This window comes from Dendroctonus ponderosae, unplaced genomic scaffold (assembly GCF_020466585.1).
Source record: "Dendroctonus ponderosae isolate FM_Combo_2020 unplaced genomic scaffold, Dpon_F_20191213v2 Dpon_F_20191213_12, whole genome shotgun sequence".
In the NCBI taxonomy this organism is placed as follows: Eukaryota; Metazoa; Arthropoda; class Insecta; order Coleoptera; family Curculionidae; genus Dendroctonus; species Dendroctonus ponderosae.
This window is the reverse complement of record NW_026017316.1, coordinates 1,787,004-1,803,427: the sequence shown is the minus strand read 5'-3', so window position 1 is coordinate 1,803,427 and position 16,424 is coordinate 1,787,004. Positions and strand designations below refer to the sequence as shown.

Below are 16,424 nucleotides of genomic sequence, written 5' to 3'. Positions count from 1 at the left end.
CAATCATTTTGGGGCTTGCGAAAAGGCATTTGGGAATGAAAAAATGTTGATACGCCTGCGAACGCATAGGGAAACAGCGCTGTTGCCGCAGCCACCAGCGTGTCAGTTCTTGGAAAGTTTAAACTCCACAAGCTCGAAAACCGTAACCGATATCAATATTTCTCCTGAAACAAATTTTTTCGCTAATTTTATCGGCTAATCAGAACTTTTTGCCAATTGGGCAAATGGCGAGAATTGGCGAAGTTACGGGCAAAAGAATGGCGAGATGCACAGGCTTGGGAGTTTGGCGCTTGTCAACTTTCAAAGCCCCGTATCTCCCAAACCGTTGCAGATATTGGCCCGAACATAAACACTAGAGTTATAGAGAATCAAATTTGCGATCCCCCTGGGAAAGTGGTTTTGCGCTGGTGCGGACAGTGGGGACGCTGGGAGCAAAAGAAGACGCTGACTTGATGTGGACACAGTTGGAGCCCTCCTAACTTAAACCTCACCTTGTGCCCAAACGGAGCCGAAACGCGTTTTTAGTCCAGGGCACTTTTTTTCTCAAAAATGGCCTGGGAAGTGAAAAATACAGAAAAAGCAAAAAAAATTTTTTCAAAAAATGTTCAAAAATTTTCCAATTTTTGTTCTAATTTCTAAAACCTCGTCGAGTCGCTTGGGGCCGTCTACTAAAGTGTCGGAACCTTGCGGAGTGAAATCAGCCGAGTTCCGGCCCAAAGAGTGCGCTTCCAGACATCATCAACCTCTTCAGGTCCTCTCAAAGTCCTTCACGTTAGAACCTCAGTTTCCCGGGAACTGGTTCCAGATATCGATTTTCCGCTAAACCAAGTTTTTGTAGCCAATTGAATTGGCTTCAACTGGCTTTGGAGCGCGAAGCGCAATTATCAGCCCTCAACGAGTTATGAGGGAAAGAGTGAGGGTTGATTGGAGAAACGCAGCTGTAGCACTAGCCAGTTTTTGAGGCCACGTATCTCCAAAAGGAGTGAAGATACGGGGATTTTCACGGACATCGAGTTTAGCGCAAATGCAATTGCCTGCCCACTGGAATATTCACGGGGGCAAAATATTGGAAATTGGCAGAGTTATGGGGGAAAGAGTGCAGTAGCTGGGCGAGGCCCACGATGGCAACTTCCCAAAATCCCCACTCAGTTTTCTCGCCAATGGTTGCAGCCAGCGCTTTTAGTGTAGACAGCAAAGTTTTGCCTAATTACTCGCCCTTTGAGCTGCTGCTGGAATTTTCGCAAAATTCCGCCAAATAAACGAGTTACGAGGCAAAGAGTGAGTGAGCGCAACTGGCTGGTTCAGCGCTTTAAAGCCGGGTTTGCTCGAAAAAAACTAAACTTAAACTGGTACCTTTGCCGCTTGCGCTCGACTGGAGGCCGGTGGCTGGCCGATGGGGCTTCGGCCTCGAACTGGGCCATGAGATCGGCCACCACCGCGCTGTCCTTCTCCGGCTCGCTCAGCGGCTTTTGGGGCTCGTTGGGCAGCGCCAGGCCCGGGAATTTGCACGCCAGCGTCTCCTTCAAGGGGGCGCCCGCGACCGGCTGGCCCTTCTTCACTCGCATGTGCTGGATGATGCGCAGCAAGTTCGCGATGAAGGAGTCCGAGAATTCGGCCCCGTTTTCCAGCAGGGCGCGCTTGAACGACTCGGTCGTGTTGTTGCTCTCGGACAGGTGGATGATGAATTCGGCTGAAATTGTGCGGGTTTAGCGCTGGGCCTTTAGCCCTGCGGGGCCCTCGTGTTTACTCACCCAAGTCCTTGTCGTTCATGCCCAGATGGTTCTCCAGCTCGGTGCACACCTTGGACACCAGCGAGAGGTACTCTAGTTTGTCGACTTCGTCCATTTTTTGAGGAATTTGGCCCCAAAACGCTTTGTTTTCACTACTCAATAACAACTAACCTCTAATTGAATGACAGCCGCTACTCTCTGTTGACATATTATAAGCGGGGCTTTGCCCACGCCCTCTAGCTTCTAGGACTTCAACCAACCCAACCCAACCCAAACTCGTTCATTTGCAGCGCAATTAAATTTAAAAAATCTCCTTTTTCAGACCGCAGGTCCACGACGACCCACACGCTGCTCCAGCAGACGTCCCGACAATCCCCGCAAATAAAACACGAACACGTCCAAAAGCGGGGTTGCCAACACCCGCGTTTATTTGCTTCTAGTTCTAGCTGGAAAGGGGGTCCAGCGTGAAGTGGGGCCAGGTTTTCAGTTCGGCGTAGAGTCGACTGCCCGGGCTGGCCGTGGCGGTCACCTGGCGGCCCCCAAACAGCCTGTACTGCTCGTGCAGCTCGCCCATGGCAACGCCGCACGCCAGCAGGCGGCGCAGCGCCTGCAACATGGCCGCGTCGGGCCGCTCGTCTGAAACACACAGAGCTGGCAACAGGGCGGCGGCCACGCTACCGGGGGTACCTGAGAAGTTGCCGATGAAGGCGACGCCGATGGATTTGGTGTTGTAGCCGCGCGTGTGCGCGCCCACTTTATGCCAGCCGGCGCCCTCGTACACGCGCCCGTCACCGCCAATCATGAAGCTGGAAAACTGCGTTCGTGAATGCTGTTTTGGGGCGCCCGGGGGCCCCTGGGGCTTACTTGTAGCCGATGTCCGGGAACTCCAGGGTGTCGATCTGGAAGTTCTGGATCTCGCGCAGGGTGCCCGCGCATTGGCTGCCGCTGGAGCAGCCTGGGGTGACTGTGTGGTGGACGACTACGTTCCTGACTGGTATGATGCTGTAGTCGACCGCGAAGGGGCGCCGGGCGCCCCAATCCGCGCGGCTCACCGTCAAATTGGTACACTCAACCTTGGGGGGCTCCGCTGGGGCTGCGCCCCTTAAACTCGCCAGAAGCAGGCAAAAACACGCAGTTTTCATGGTGCAAACTCAGCTGGAAGCGCGATGACCTTTGCATTTATTGCTGATATCTGCAGGTTGAAATGGGGGGAAAATCCGCGCAGTTTCCCTAACGCCTGCCGCATTTTCCACAGCTATTTTTCAGAAAATCGCCGAAAAATTCCTTCGTCCCCGAAAAAGCTTCCGGGGGATTTTCCCCGTGATTTTCCCGGTGGAAAATTGGATAATTGCAAAGAACCGCGCCCCCAGCGGCGTTGCCACAGCATCAGGCCCCAGTCCCAGACAGCTGGCGTTGGCACTGACAGCAGCCCAGTTGAAAGAGCGCAGTTAACAAAGTTTCCCAGCCGTTTTCGTAAAAAACTCAAAAAAGCCCCAAAAAGCCCCAAAATTGTTCCAGTGATTCGTGCGATCCGCTCCCCCCAGTCCGCCCGGCCCGCAATTGAGGTGATTCCCCCCAGTGAGGCTCCAGGTGAGTGAACCCAATCAGCAGGGGTCAGCGGAAACTTTGGCCCCCAGCTGCTCCTTATCGCCGCCAATTGGCCCAAAACCGGTTGGGCTGCGGCCGACTTTGACCTTTGCCCCCGCTGGCCCAGCCCCCATCCATGCTCAGCGTGTGGGACTTGGTTGGTGGAGCCCCCCGTCCCCATTCCGCTGTAGGGCTGCGCTAATTCACGGGGGGGATTGTTGCAGGAGCGCAGCGCGATGTCCCATTACAGTGACGCCGAAGACTCGCTCACTGAGACGGAGCACAGCGGCATCAGGCAGCGGAAGCTGTGGGACCCGGAGTCCGAGTCCATCGCCTCCGAGTTCAAGGATCTGCTGGAGGACGATGCCAATTCTCTGGTGAGTGCCTCCATAGAGCCTCGTCTCATCGGGCTTCAGAAGGTTTTGGGGAGGCCGATGCGGCTCAGTCGGCTCTCGGGTTTTTATTGGGTTTTCCGTTTTGGGGCTCGAGTTGGCCCTGCGGGTGGCGCACTAGAGTGCGCCCCATTGGGCGCCCGAATCACCCCAGAGTGACTTTTGGGCTTAGTGATAGTTAGGGGCGCATCCGCCATTTAGTGAAGGCAAGTTGTTGCAGGTGGAGGAGGACTGTGTGGGGTGCCCGTTGCCCTCCACTCCGGAGGACGAGAACGTGCTGGACTCCGAGATGAGTGACGTCCTCAAGGCCGCCGTGCTAGGTACAGGTAGAGTAGTGTTGGCTATTTCCCTCGTACTGTCCGCCTCCCTGCAACTGTTTGCGGTTTCTGAGCGTTCTGAAGCTCGCGCGCCCCCTCCGCTCGTTCTCCTCGCCCCCCAGTGTCCCCGCGGTGTTTGTTTCGCATAATCACTAAACCAGGTTTTCTCTTCTGTCTGCCCCTCGCCCACCCGAACCACCCCAATCACTCAACTAGCCGCCTTGTTGCCGAAATTTTCAGGCGACGAGCTCGACATCAGCACGCTGGCGCACAGTGCGGCAACGCAGGCCGAGCACGTGGTGCGAAAGATGATCGCAGTGGGCTGGAGCGTGCGCCACTTCCACCACTTGCCCGATTGGCTGCAGGTAGGCGGGGCCAGCGACGCGATTGGCCGGGTTGTAACGGGGGGCGGGGCTTGTTGCAGGACAACGACTTTTTGCAGCGCGGCCATCGGCCGCCCTTGCCCAGCTTCCGGGAGTGTTTTCGCAGCATTTTCCGCATCCACACCGAAACTGGGAACATCTGGACGCACATGCTGGGATGTGTGGCTTTCATCGGTAATTTGCGCGGCGTTTGACCCGGTTGGGGGATTGATTTGTGTGCCCCTTGCAGGAATTGCCATCTATTTCCTGATGCGGCCCACGCTGGAGATCGAGCTGCAGGAGAAGATCGTGTTTGGGGCGTTCTTCGCCGGCGCCATCATCTGCCTGGGGTTCTCCTTCATGTTCCACACGGTCAATTGCCATTCGCAGTTCGTCGGCAAGCTGTTCTCCAAGCTGGACTATTGCGGCATCGCCCTGCTGATCATGGGCAGCTTCGTGCCGTGGCTCTACTACGGCTTCTACTGTCACTTCAAGCCCAAGGTGAGTCGACGTCTAGGCGACGCGATCCGCACTAATCGGGGAACCGTAGGTGATCTACTTGTCGGTGGTGTGCGCGCTGGGGATCACCAGCATCATGGTGTCCCTGTGGGACAAGTTCTCCGAGTCGGGCTGGCGCCCCTTTAGGGCCGCAGTCTTCATGACCTTTGGGCTGAGCGGCATCATCCCCGCCATCCATTTCGGCGTGGTGGAGGGCTGGTTCACCCACGTGAGCCAAAAGTCGCTGGGATGGCTGATTCTGATGGGGGTGAGTGATCGGTTCCCTGGGCGCGCGCCATGCTCAAACCCGCCGGTTTCCTCCGGCAGGTTCTCTACATAATGGGCGCGATGCTCTACGCCCTGCGCGTGCCGGAGCGCTGGTTCCCCGGCAAGTTCGACATCTGGTTCCACTCGCACCAGATCTTCCACGTGTTTGTGCTGGGCGGGGCGCTGGTTCACTACCACGGCATATCGGAGATGGCCATGCATCGCGTCACGATCGGCCAATGTGAGATCACCGATCAGCTGATCTACTAGAGCAGGACTGCTCACCCCACAATATAGATATATTTGTACTAACACAGGGAACCAAAGAAGTTTTTACCCCGGATGTTTGAGCCCGATTTGGACTATTTTGTGATCTTGTACAGGCGAAAGGGCGGCGGACTTTCACAGGCAAATTCCATCATTAAAAACCTTCAATTCTTGTCGAGCTGTTTAAAATAGGGGGCGCGCGTCGGTATCCACTATCCGCCCTGGCTTTAGGTAGGAGGTAGGGACTAAACTGTATTTTGCTCTTCAGTAGGGCGCATTTTCGTGCCCGGTCGGTTTACTTAACTGTTAATTTTCTGTTGTTTTTGCGTGTTAACGCGTAGGCCCCTGAAGGGGCTGGGGAGGGCTATAGGGGTTTGTAATGTTATCAATAAAACTCTTTATCAGTTAGTTGCTGTCAAAAAAAACGAAATTATCCCCAGTAAGATCCCAATTTTGACCCCAAGTTTTCTCTTTCAGGAAATTTCGAGGGTTTTTGCGGAAAAATTCGCGTTTGAATCACAGTGTTCCCGGTTTCCGCAGCTGCCGCCAGATGGCGCCGATGTGGCCGGAGGTTGGAATCGTTTGGCTTTTGTTTGCGGTTGAGTGACAGACGTCAGTGTTGGTACAAGTGCGGGTGTTTTTGCGGGCACAAAAGCTGTTTTTTGCTCAACTGAAGGCAGGCAGGAGCCCCTGGGGGTGAGTAAAGCACTTACTTTTAAGCGAATTTGTCAGTTTTTTTGAAAGTTGCCCTGATGCCGTGCGGGCGTGGAGTCTTTAGGCGCGGGTTTTTTGCCCTTGGAGCACCACAACGACAATCGTCGTCCCAGTGGCAGTTGGGGGGCACAACGGCCCCCCAGTCGGGCCCCATTTGCATTTCAAAACCCGGTGTTTTTGGTTTCGTCCGCTGCTCCTAGATGGCGCCGATCGATCGGAAACGTTTTCGGGAAAAAAATAGTTTCCTGCTCAATCAGGGCCCGTAACAGTCAACATTGCCCGATTGACTAGTTTCTCAGGATTAAATGGCGAATGCCCCCCATTTAATGTGTTAATGAGCGCTGGGGAATTTTTGGGATTTTTCTCAAGTTTTTACTGGGTTTTTTTTTATCGAAATGTGGCGATTTTGAACAGTTTTTCCAAAGACGACGGACATTTCGAACGCCTCACTGTTGGTGCAAATGAGTGTGTTTTTTCGGGAAAAAGCCTCTTGTTTCCTGGAAAAAAGGCCTAAAACAGTCAGAAGCCGGTGGGGGTTTAACTGTTGCAACATTGCGCCATTTTGACTAGTTTTTCACCGGTTTTAGCAAGATTTCCTGTTGTTTCTACGCCGACTGGTGGATGCGCCCCCGTTAATTTGAGGCCTGAGGCAATTTGTCGATTTTTTTAGCCAAGTTTTCCAGGGGGTTTAATTCAAATCTTGCAGTTTTAAACGGTTTTGCTCGTGAATTCACCCCCCACGAAAAAAACACGTAAATTTCCCTTGTTTTCGCAAAGAAATTCCAGTTTTCCTGTTTTTTTTGCGAAAAATCCACCCAATTTCGGAAAAATTTGCGTTCGGATCACACTAATTTCGGTGTTTTCGGCCGCTGCTAGATGGCGCCGCGGATGCGCGTAATCGGAAGCGTGCTTGCGGTTGAGCGACAGACGTCAGTGTTGGTGCCAGTGAGTGTGTTTTTTCGGGGAAAATCCTGTTTTCTGCTGAAATGGTGGCTGTGATGGGAGCCTGGAACAGTCCGGAGCCTCTGGGGCCTTACCTGTTGGGTAAGTGACGTTTTTTTCGGCGATTATTGCCGCTTTTCGGGCAAGTTTTCGTGAGGTCTTGCGTGCGGGTGGAACGGTCGCAGGTAAAATTAGGGGCCCCTCTACCTATTATCTAATATAAATAATAATAAATCTACCTATTAAAAGCCGTTTGGGGCCCAAAAGCGCGAAAAAGCGGCCCTTTGACGTTTGAGCGTTGGTGGCGCTGACAGGAACTTCGCGAAGACGCCGCAGGGGAACAGCGGGTAATTCAGGACAGCGACTTAAACACTAGTGTAGACTTGCAGACTTCTCTATTCGCTCGGTCCTAAAGCGGCCCGAGCGCGGAAAATAAATGTACAATTATAATAACTCTCCTAAATCGCTTGGTTTGTACATTATTGTTGAAAGGGCGTATTTACAACAGTGACTCCTATTTACAATAAAAGACTAGTTTACATATTTACACAGTTCACAGTCGAACACTAATTCTACGGTTGGATTTTTTTGTTTGTCAATATATAGAGCTAAGTAACTTAAACACTTAAGGAGATCGGTCCCATGCCAAGGAACACCTGGCCGAGTACGTACACTAAACACTAAAAGAGAATGGATTCTGTAACTTAAAAACGAGTATTGAAATACTATTTGATGATACTGTAGACGGGAAATGAATTGGGTTTGATTTTGCCCTGGGGGGGCGACCGGCGGTCGCCCCACCGAATCAGTCGAAACACTTCGTAATTTTTCTTGCGCCGCCTGCCGGGAAATCATCCAATCGGCTTGACTTGAACAGTCAACTGTCAAAACTGTTGGTCCCCATGCACCGAGTCCGTCGCATTTTCCCCAGTTGGCGCCGTCGTCGTCATTATCGTCCACCCAATCAGGATCGCTCGAAATTCCCATTCAAAAACCCCTGCTACAGCGACGGCCACTAGCTGCTGGGGCGCTGATTGGCCGAACTGACCACCACCATCGGCTTAACGATGTACTGCGTCAATGGCACGACCTTGCCACTGATCTGTCCATTGATGCCTGCCAATCAGAACGAACCGATTAGATTGTGGGCGGGGCCCATTGCCTGAGGCCACCACTACCGTTTAGCTGCTGAGGCGTGGTGATGAAGTGGGTGGAGACCAGGGGCGTGAGCTCCGACAGCCCCTTATGGGGCACGATGGCGACCTTCTGCAGCACGAGGCCCTGATTCACTGGGTAGCCGGTCATTGGCAGCACTGATATGCCGCTGGCTGGCGCCACCTAGCGCAGCAACCGTTAGTTCTCGGCCGCAGGCGCGTTGTGCGCACACTCACCTCTTTGCTCGCAATGGGCTTGCCCAGAATGGGAATGGAAAGTTTGCTGTCGCCGTGCGCAGCCGCTATCACAGAGGTTGGCTGATTTATCACAGAGGTGGCGCTCACCTCGGCTAGAAGCCCCGAGCTGGACACGCCCGATGCCACACTGCCGGGAGTAGGGATGGTGACATCGTTGCCAACGTCGTCGCAAAACGACTCCGGCGCAGACGCGAAGCTCGGACTGAACGCGTTCGGGCTCATCGATGACGTGCTGGCAGATTGGAGTGTCAACGTCAGTAAAAGTCAATGGGGACGGCGCGCGTCAACTGACCTGGCGCTCGGACTGTTGGCGGCCTCGCTCAGACTGAGACTGCTGGTGCTCGACGGGATCTCCGGCATCAGATTGGAAAAATCCAGATGGTCCAGATGGCATTCCTTCTTAAGTGCGGCGAGCCGCTGCTGGTTGTTCATTTTTTGGCGCGCCAACTGCTCCAGCTCTTGCTCGAGCTCGGCTTCGCGCCGCTTCAACGCCTGGATGTACCTGGAAAACCGGGTCTAGAGGGCGCCCCCATCCACCTCCACCAAACCACTCACTTCAAAGCCGAATGCAGGATGCTCAAATTCGACGTTTTCTTCTCCTCCCCATTGTTGGGCAGCTGTTTCTTCAGCGCGTCGAAGCACTCCTTCAAGTGGGCACGCCTGCATTTCTCCAGCTTGTTGTGTACTTCGCGCGTGCCTGCAACAAGCCACGCCCCCCCCGGTCAATCAATGCCACGCCCACGCCGGCTGCCGTCACTCACCTGATCGAAACACCATCGGCGGCTGTTTGTACTTTTTCTGCTCGGTGGGCGCGGCCTCGTCGATCACCAGCGGGTTCATGATGTCAAACGAGTTTTGCATGGCGCGTCGCTGGCTCTGCGTCATCGTCGTGCTGGAAATGTGCCCATCCTGCTCCTTCCTGATTGACGTGCTTGCTGGCTGGGCCCCCACAACTGTCGGCGATACTGAAGCGTAGGTGATCGGAGCTGTCAAAACATTGACATGACATGAGTCAAAACATTGACATGACATGACATGAGTCAAAATATTGACATGACATGACATGAGTCAAAACATTGACGTCGATTAAGGGCGACTTACAATGTATGCGCTGCAGGAGGGTGGAGGAAATGTTGCTGCTGGAAATGACCACGGTTTGGGCGGCCGGGGGCGGCTGCTGCTGGACGTTGGGCGCGCAACTCTGCACGTCGAAGGCTTGGGTGGTCTGCAAAAAATGATCGTGAAATGACCACGCCCCCATCCGGAATTGATTAACCAAAAAAAAAATGTTCCCGGCCAATCGGCTGCGTGAAACGCAGATTGGATGACGGCAACCTGTCACTGGACCCCCCCCCGGGTGGGGAAAATTGAAATCGGGGCCCAATCGGCGCAAAATTCCCCCGCGCCACGCCCTCTATTAGAGCGAAAAATGGTCTCCCCAGAGGGGAACCCCCCCAATCAGCTGCGAACTTACCACAGTGTGCACGGGCGAAGGGGCGGCTGTGGCGATGGGGGGCGGTGCCCTGGGCGTCGCTAGGGCGGTGTCCTGGGTGGCCCTTATTTTCCGCTGTTCCTGCAATTCCAGGTACTTGGCCGCCTCCAGCAGGGTGTTGAGGCTCATTTTGTCGTGCACAGTGCTGTTGGGACCGACCGCGGGCTGAAACAGTTTGACGATTTTGCGATTGCGAAACCCACGTGGACTGTGCCACTTTCGACCACGTGCCACCACCAAGTGCACGCAGGAGCCGGCAACGCCGCCCGCAAGGTCAGCCCACCTTGCACCTTGGCGGCGGCGTTGCCGCCCCGTCGCGCATTGATAAACAGTGCCCGATCAACACCTGCAGTTGCGCCGTTGCCACCCAAACTAAACAGGGCGGCGTGCGTTTGGAGTGAAATCGGCCGGCAACAGTGGCGCGCTGCACGTGTTCAGCGGCCGGAGTGGGGGGCGAGAATGGCTCGGCAGTATTGAGTTGGTTCGGGGAGAACAAAGAAATTCGGACGCCCGAGGAAAAGTGGCTGCGGCTGGCAACAGGGGGCAAGGCGCGCCGCGTGCTCGCGCATTGTTGCCCGACCGCACGTAAACACACGCACCTATCGATCCCCACTCTTGCCCCAGTGCCCGCGAGCTGCGACTTGGGCGCCGATGCGGCAACGCTGGCCAACTGTAGCGTGCTCGAGTGGCCCCCCCACCCCGGGGACCACGCGACAATCGACACGCTTGTTGCGGGACTTGTTTTTTTTTGGGCTCAGGCCTGCTATGAGCAGGAAAAACCGGAACAATGGCCGCGATTTGCATGCGCGCGGGCCGCAATGTGGCAACGTGGCCGCTGTGCGAACTGACCTTTGCGCGAAAGTATGCGGGTGTCACAATAATTGACTGTTGTTGCAGTCGCACTTTGACTGGAAAGCGCCAACTGCACTGTCAAAGTGACAGGCGGCAATCTGGGCCGAGCAATGGAAGCTGTCAGTGGTCGGCGCAACGTCACGGGAGTTGAGAGGCAAAAGTCAACAAAACTGTCAGTCAAAGGCGACGTCTGACTATGTCAACTGTCACTATGACAACTGGGCATAGGAGGCGACGTTGCCGCCGGGTGCTGGCGCAGGTCAACGACCTGGGAGCAGCTGGGCGCCTGGCGCGGTTTGGCTGCCGGTTTTTTCCTTGGCAATTGGTCAGGATGAGGTCGCGATCAGGTCAGCGGCGGTACTTTTAGAGGTCAATCGCGGCCGCAGATTGCAGTTTAGGGGGCGTGGCGGGTTTGCGCCACTTTCGCAGCGCCGCCCCCCACCCAGGGACACTAATTGCTGCCAACAAGGATCGATCGGGCGTGGACAAACAAAGAAAAGCGCATTTTTAGCCGTTTTGGGTCGGCGAGCCGCCGACACGCCTGAGGACAAAGGAACGTGGTGCAAAAGCGGGCTGTTTGCTACGAGGGTGGCGCGAAAAGGGGCGACTTTGATAACAAGTGGTCACATCGGAGGCGGCGGGTTGCGAAAGGAGTGGCAAAGCGAGCAGGGGGAGCCGGCAACAGCGCCCATCACGTCGCCCATAATAAGGACACGTTGCAGGCATCGTTGTGTCTAGCGGATTTTCGCTGCGATTTGGCCAGACGGCTGGGGTTGGGCAGCGGGCCCCGCTGGCAGGCAGGCGCCAGCCAATCAGACGCAAGCACATGCAACGTCACATGCCAGCCAGCACCCCGCTGCACGCGCTGTTTTGGAGCCCTTTGTGGTGGCGCAGCTTACCTGCACGTCAAGCGGGTGTCAGCGCAGCGTCAGGCCAGTTTCGGTCGGATCCAAAGCCACCTGGGACTGGGGCGAGCCAAAGCGGCCAGCTTCGGGCGCCCGGTCACGTGCACTGGCACTGCCCGTATCGACCAATGGGAGCGGGGCGGCGCGGTTCCGTCAGAAGGGCGGCCCTCCTCAGGTGCTGCGTGACTCTTCCGCCTAATGGAAGCCCATGGGGGGACCGTGGTGGCGTCGCGTGCGGAACTTCGGTATTTTCGCCGCGGAAATCGGACCAGGACTGAATTGTGTGAATCAAACGATCAACATTTGGCGTGGCTCTGGCGCAGGGGGCCGCGGGGCGGAGCGGGGAACTACCGCGTGTCCGAGGTCTGGTGGTGCGCGGTTTCCAATGCGCCGCAGCCCCGATCCGCGCGCCGTCACCACGTTTGCATCGATAAATCGGCGCGGCAACGCCGCCAACCGCTCGAGGTCGGCGCAAAGGCGCGCTTGCCAGCTTGTCGGCACGGGCCCCAGCACAATAATAGTTATGGCATTTTTGATGCAATGAAAACGCCCCATTGCTTGCAACAGTGTTTTTTATTTCTGGCTGGTTTCTAGGAGAAGCTGAGCACGCGGATGGAGAGCAGCAGCTGCGCCAGCGCGTGCACGTTGAGCGGACAGGCGCTGCGCACCTTGTTGCGCACGAAGATGCCACTGGTGGTCGCCATCAAGTGGTACAGGTCTGCGCAGAACTGCCAAAACACTGTCACTGACTGACAGACAGGTGATGGGCGCATCGCTCACCTTCAACGACTCCACCTCCTGCTCGTTGAACGCCTGGCTGACTTCGGTGCAATCGATGAAGGCGGCGCGCAGCGGCGTCACCAGCAGCGTCTGATGGTTCTTCTGCAACCAGCAATACACCCTCAGTCCCACCCAGCGGGAAAAACGCAATTCCGCACCTGTTTGCTGCCCTTATCGGGGGCGTAGGGGCGCATTTGCAGGACGATTTTGCGCCTGCCCGCCTGCAGGTTCCAGCGCGACCACGCAAAATTGAAACAGCCGGAAATCTGCGCCACGTTGAAGTAGAGGTGCTGCTCCATCGGCCACTGCTTCTCGCTGCAGCCTGTCAAACAGCGGAATGACAGATTAGAGGGCGGGCAAGTGGGCGCCACCTACCGTCCACGTAGCAAAAGGCGTCAAAGCTGGGGAAAATGTCGATGCCTGCCTCCTTCATCAGCTGCAACAAGCACCAGGTTTATTTATTATTATTATTATTACTAATATTTATCTAATTATTTACCCGCTTGAGCCGATGCAGCTTCATATAAAGTCCCACGGAGTCCTGCAGCGTCATGTTGGGGCTGTTCTGCAGCTGCGTGATGGCGATCAGGCCGTTTTTGACGTTGAACTCCAGCATCAGGATGGCGGCTGTCAGTTGCACTGTCACCGACTCGCTAGCGGACAGCATGTGTTACTGGTTGCCTAGCGCATAGGTGCCACTCACTCCATCTCGGGCTTGATGTCGTAGGCTTGAAACGGCAGGTTGGCGTAGCGGCAGGTGGCCAACCCGTAGACGCCAAACACCCCGGTGCGGAAGCTCAACGTGCACTTGTCCTCGTTGTGCTTCACGTCGTGAATCTCCGCAGTCGACCACTGGTTGGTGGCGTCGTCCCACCGGCACACCACCGGCAGTTCCAGAAAAATCACATGCGGCGGCCACCTGCAAAACACCCCAGCGTGACTGCCCCAGCGCCATCTACGCGCGCAACCCGCGCCCTACTTCAGGCTGATGGCGATCAGCTTGTCCAGCTCCTCCTCCTGCCGCTTCTGCTCCTCCTCCAGCTCCTCGGGCAGCTTGCGCACGCTGGTCGACGAGCTGCTGGGAGCCTCCGCGGGAACGTAGGGGGTGTAGACCACCCGGAAGGGCAGCGTTTCCAGCTGTTTGGGCAGGGACACTGTGAAAAGGGGGCGCATCCACCATCCGGTCTAGACACGCGCGGGGCCTTACGGGTGGTGAGTGTCAGGTCCATGGTGACGAAGTCCTGCGGTTGCGGCGGCTGCGCCAGCAGGTTCAGGTGGAAAACCCCGCCCAGGATCACCAGGCGCCGCAGATTGATCACGTGATCGGGCGCGTCCACGCGCATGTTTTGCCTGGCGGCCTCGTACAGCTGGTCTGGAAAGGGGGCGGGGCTAGAAACGGGCGTGGCCGCCTAAGGGGCGGGTACCTTCCACCCACAGGGCGTGGTCGCTGGCGGTGGGCTTCAGCTGCTTGAAGGGCACCACTGGGATTTCCCCCGGCTCCTCCTCCCCCACTTGCCACTCAACATTCTCCTGCCTAGCGACTGTTTTTGCTGGATCGTCGCGGTTGTCGTACTTGTACTGCAGCTGGACGCGCCACTCCTTCCTGATGATGGCCAGCAGGTCTGAAACAGCGGGGATGAATAGGGGCGCGGCAAGTGAACAGTGTCTCTGGTCCCCCACCCATGGCATAGTCCGGAGGTGCTGGCGGCAGCGCATAGGTGGCGCTCAGGTCGCTCAGATGGTCGTACTTCTGGTACATGGCGCGGATGGCGGCGCCGTCGCAGTCGACGGTGGGCGGCAGCAGGGCGGCCATCTGCAGGGGCTCGAACGCGATGTCGGGGCGTGGCCTGCAATCGGTTTAGTGATTGGGCGAACTGGGTGTGGGGTGGGGGTTACTTGGGTGGTCGGCGCGGGTTGGGGAGCGGCACGGGGAGCATCACTCTGAGCCAGAGGCTCATAGTGACGTGGTCGTCCTTGAAGTGGAAGTCCGCCGTCGCGATGTTGAGGCGATTGAGGTTGTGCTCGACGTTGCGCAGCAGCCGGTAGGTGGCCACGTCCAGGCTGGCCGCCTGGTATTGGCGGAACAGTCCGCCGATCTGTCAAGGAAGCGACGCTGATTGGTCGGTTCGGTTTTTTTTGGTGGGCGTACCCATTTCCAGTTGGCCAACTTTGGGTCCGTCGGATGACTGGTGTCAATCAGCTCGTCCAGGGCGTCCATGAGCTGTCAACATTTGACGTTTGACGGTTGGGTGGGTGAAGCATTGGGTGCTGCGCACCTGAATGGCGTCGGACGTGCGGGCGGATGCGCCCTCGATGGTGGTGGTGTCCAGGTCGAGCGCCCATAGATGGAGGTAGGTGTTCATCTGGTCGCACATGGCCGGGCTGGGCAGCTTGCCGCACTCCAGGTAGTTCTTCCAGTCGATCACCGCCTTCTCCTGCTGGCCGCTGAGGGCGTGGTGGTCCAGGATGGCCCGGATCTGCTCCTGGGTCTCCTGCAGCTGCTCCTCGCGCCAGCCCTGCTCCAGGGTCTCGCGCTTGTCCTTCTCGATCGCCGCCAGGCGATCCTCCTCCTTTTTCCTCTGGATCAGCTCCTCCAGCCTGCAAAGTGGGGGGGGGGGCGGTTAGGGTGGGGTCCCCCAGGGCTTGGCCTGGCTGACCTTTTGGCTTGCGCCTCCATGTCGGCCTTGAGCTTCTCGGCCACCTCCGCGCTCATTTTCGCCTTGTCCTTCTTGGAGGATTTCTTCTTGGGCGCCTGCAACAGGGCAACGTTAGTGGCGAGCAGGGCGTCGTCCACTCCTAAAAAAAGGGGGAAGAATTAGGGGTTCCCTTGGGGGTTAAGGGGGTCGTGACCCAGGTCGCGGGCGGCCTTCTTCAGCTCGTCCAGACGCTTCTTCAGCTCTCCAGGGGCGCCGTCGCCCGGCTTCTCCTCCTTGGCTGTGGAGGTGAGCGCCGGTTTAGCTAGTTAGTTCGAGGTTTTGGGTCGACAGACCTTTGGGGGGCTTGCGCCCCTTTTTCGCCGCTTTTTTCGCCTCCTTCTGCTTCTGCTTGGCGCCCTGCAAGGAGGGGGTTTTAGCGCCCGCAGGCAGGTAGATGGGTGGGGACCTTGAGTGACTTCCGCTCCCTGGTCTCTGACGGTGTTTCTTCCGCGTTTTCGCTCGAGTCCGAGGACAAATCCGAGTTTCTAAAGGGGGCAGGGAAACTTTACGCGCTGGCGCAGCGGGGGCGCTTCGGGTACCTGGAGGGGCGGTTGCTGTCAGCTGTCGCTTGGCCTGGGAGCGCGCTCTGCCGCTTGGGGCGTTTGGGCGCGTCCTGGGGGCCCCCTGGGGTCGGAGGTTCGGGCAAAGTGCTGCCCTGTCCGGGCCCATCGCCCTCAGGGGGCTGGAGCGAACTTCCCTGGTCCTCCTCCGGGGTTGTTTGGGTTTCTTCGCGCGCAGGCGCGCGCCTTTTGGCCTTCTTGCCCATGCTGCGCCAGTTGACGTTTGAACGCAGTGACAGCGACACTCAAAATGACACTTGATTTCAGGCGCAGCCACCAGCTGGTCGCAGGCGCATCCACCATCCCGTCCAGGGCGGGTCATTGACCCCCCAGGTCCAAAGGGGCCAAAAGTCCGGGCGACTGATCTACGCAAATGGGGGCCAAGGAGCGCGCATGTTTTGCAATCCGATTTGAATGGCCATTGTATGCAAATGGGGGCTGAGCGGGCGCGCCAGTCCGGGCCGCACTCGACGCTGCTCCAGCATGGCGGACGCAAGCGTTCCAATCCCGCAGTACTTCGGCGGCAAGAACGTCTTCATCACGGGCGGCTCGGGCTTCATTGGCAAGGTGCTGATCGAGAAGCTGCTGCGCAGCTGCCCCGACGTGGCGCGCATCTTCGTGCTGCTGCGCCCCAAGAAGGGGCGCAGCCCG

General features: G+C 57.0%; 6 protein-coding genes across 11 annotated transcripts in view; 2 read left to right on the top strand and 4 right to left on the bottom strand.

Moving 5' to 3' along the window:
- The window catches only part of LOC125503127 (ATP-dependent RNA helicase DHX8-like), a 7,272-nt gene extending 5,317 nt beyond the window's left edge, over nucleotides 1–1,955 (bottom strand). Inside the window, 2 exon segments of the mRNA XM_048663060.1 lie at nucleotides 1,307–1,690; nucleotides 1,752–1,955. Of these exon segments, the coding sequence (XP_048519017.1) occupies nucleotides 1,307–1,690; nucleotides 1,752–1,845 (478 nt within the window). The 5' untranslated portion in view covers nucleotides 1,846–1,955.
- A 172-nt stretch (nucleotides 1,956–2,127) lies between these two features.
- Nucleotides 2,128–2,929, bottom strand: LOC109543477 (peptidoglycan-recognition protein 2). Its single transcript, XM_019913215.2, has 3 exons — nucleotides 2,595–2,929; nucleotides 2,418–2,536; nucleotides 2,128–2,366 (listed from the first exon to the last, which is right to left on the bottom strand). The coding sequence occupies exons 1-3, from the start codon at nucleotides 2,870–2,872 to the stop codon at nucleotides 2,173–2,175; spliced, it is 591 nt and encodes a 196-aa protein (XP_019768774.2). The 5' UTR covers nucleotides 2,873–2,929; the 3' UTR covers nucleotides 2,128–2,172.
- A 214-nt stretch (nucleotides 2,930–3,143) lies between these two features.
- On the top strand, nucleotides 3,144–5,828 carry LOC109543469 (adiponectin receptor protein). Of its 4 annotated transcripts, none has more exons than XM_019913206.2 (8): nucleotides 3,144–3,320; nucleotides 3,542–3,694; nucleotides 3,930–4,029; nucleotides 4,267–4,391; nucleotides 4,451–4,583; nucleotides 4,639–4,889; nucleotides 4,939–5,154; nucleotides 5,214–5,828. In XM_019913206.2, exons 2-8 carry the CDS (start codon nucleotides 3,554–3,556, stop codon nucleotides 5,421–5,423), a joined length of 1,176 nt encoding a protein of 391 aa, XP_019768765.1. In that variant the 5' UTR covers nucleotides 3,144–3,320; nucleotides 3,542–3,553; the 3' UTR covers nucleotides 5,424–5,828. The 4 variants fall into 4 exon arrangements, with proteins under 4 accessions (XP_019768765.1, XP_019768763.1, XP_019768764.1 ...); XM_019913204.2 differs by having other exon boundaries at nucleotides 4,243–4,391; XM_019913205.2 differs by having other exon boundaries at nucleotides 3,930–4,035.
- A 1,626-nt stretch (nucleotides 5,829–7,454) lies between these two features.
- LOC109543468 (max-binding protein MNT) lies at nucleotides 7,455–12,110 on the bottom strand. The gene is made up of 9 exons (XM_019913202.2): nucleotides 11,732–12,110; nucleotides 9,963–10,145; nucleotides 9,590–9,713; nucleotides 9,250–9,474; nucleotides 9,044–9,185; nucleotides 8,781–8,990; nucleotides 8,468–8,720; nucleotides 8,255–8,414; nucleotides 7,455–8,192 (listed from the first exon to the last, which is right to left on the bottom strand). The coding sequence occupies exons 2-9, from the start codon at nucleotides 10,107–10,109 to the stop codon at nucleotides 8,092–8,094; spliced, it is 1,362 nt and encodes a 453-aa protein (XP_019768761.2). The 5' UTR covers nucleotides 10,110–10,145; nucleotides 11,732–12,110; the 3' UTR covers nucleotides 7,455–8,091.
- Nucleotides 12,111–12,291: 181 nt separating this feature from the next.
- On the bottom strand, nucleotides 12,292–16,041 carry LOC109543470 (dynein axonemal intermediate chain 7). Of its 3 annotated transcripts, XM_048662905.1 has the most exons (18): nucleotides 15,753–16,041; nucleotides 15,620–15,698; nucleotides 15,507–15,570; nucleotides 15,368–15,451; nucleotides 15,175–15,313; nucleotides 14,794–15,115; nucleotides 14,667–14,738; nucleotides 14,414–14,613; nucleotides 14,198–14,364; nucleotides 13,942–14,139; nucleotides 13,725–13,889; nucleotides 13,497–13,671; nucleotides 13,221–13,436; nucleotides 13,017–13,170; nucleotides 12,893–12,953; nucleotides 12,676–12,839; nucleotides 12,518–12,619; nucleotides 12,292–12,465 (listed from the first exon to the last, which is right to left on the bottom strand). In XM_048662905.1, the coding sequence occupies exons 1-18, from the start codon at nucleotides 15,977–15,979 to the stop codon at nucleotides 12,328–12,330; spliced, it is 2,727 nt and encodes a 908-aa protein (XP_048518862.1). In that variant the 5' UTR covers nucleotides 15,980–16,041; the 3' UTR covers nucleotides 12,292–12,327. The 3 variants fall into 3 exon arrangements, with proteins under 3 accessions (XP_048518862.1, XP_048518861.1, XP_048518863.1); XM_048662904.1 differs by having other exon boundaries at nucleotides 12,292–12,619; XM_048662906.1 differs by lacking the exons at nucleotides 15,368–15,451; nucleotides 15,507–15,570; nucleotides 15,620–15,698 and having other exon boundaries at nucleotides 12,292–12,619; nucleotides 15,175–15,269; nucleotides 15,753–15,806.
- The window catches only part of LOC109543461 (fatty acyl-CoA reductase 1), a gene marked incomplete in the record, with an annotated part of 3,475 nt that continues 1,839 nt past the window's right edge, over nucleotides 14,789–16,424 (top strand). The window contains 2 exon segments of the mRNA XM_048662909.1: nucleotides 14,789–14,868; nucleotides 16,041–16,424. Coding sequence (XP_048518866.1) covers nucleotides 14,820–14,868; nucleotides 16,041–16,424 — 433 coding nt within the window.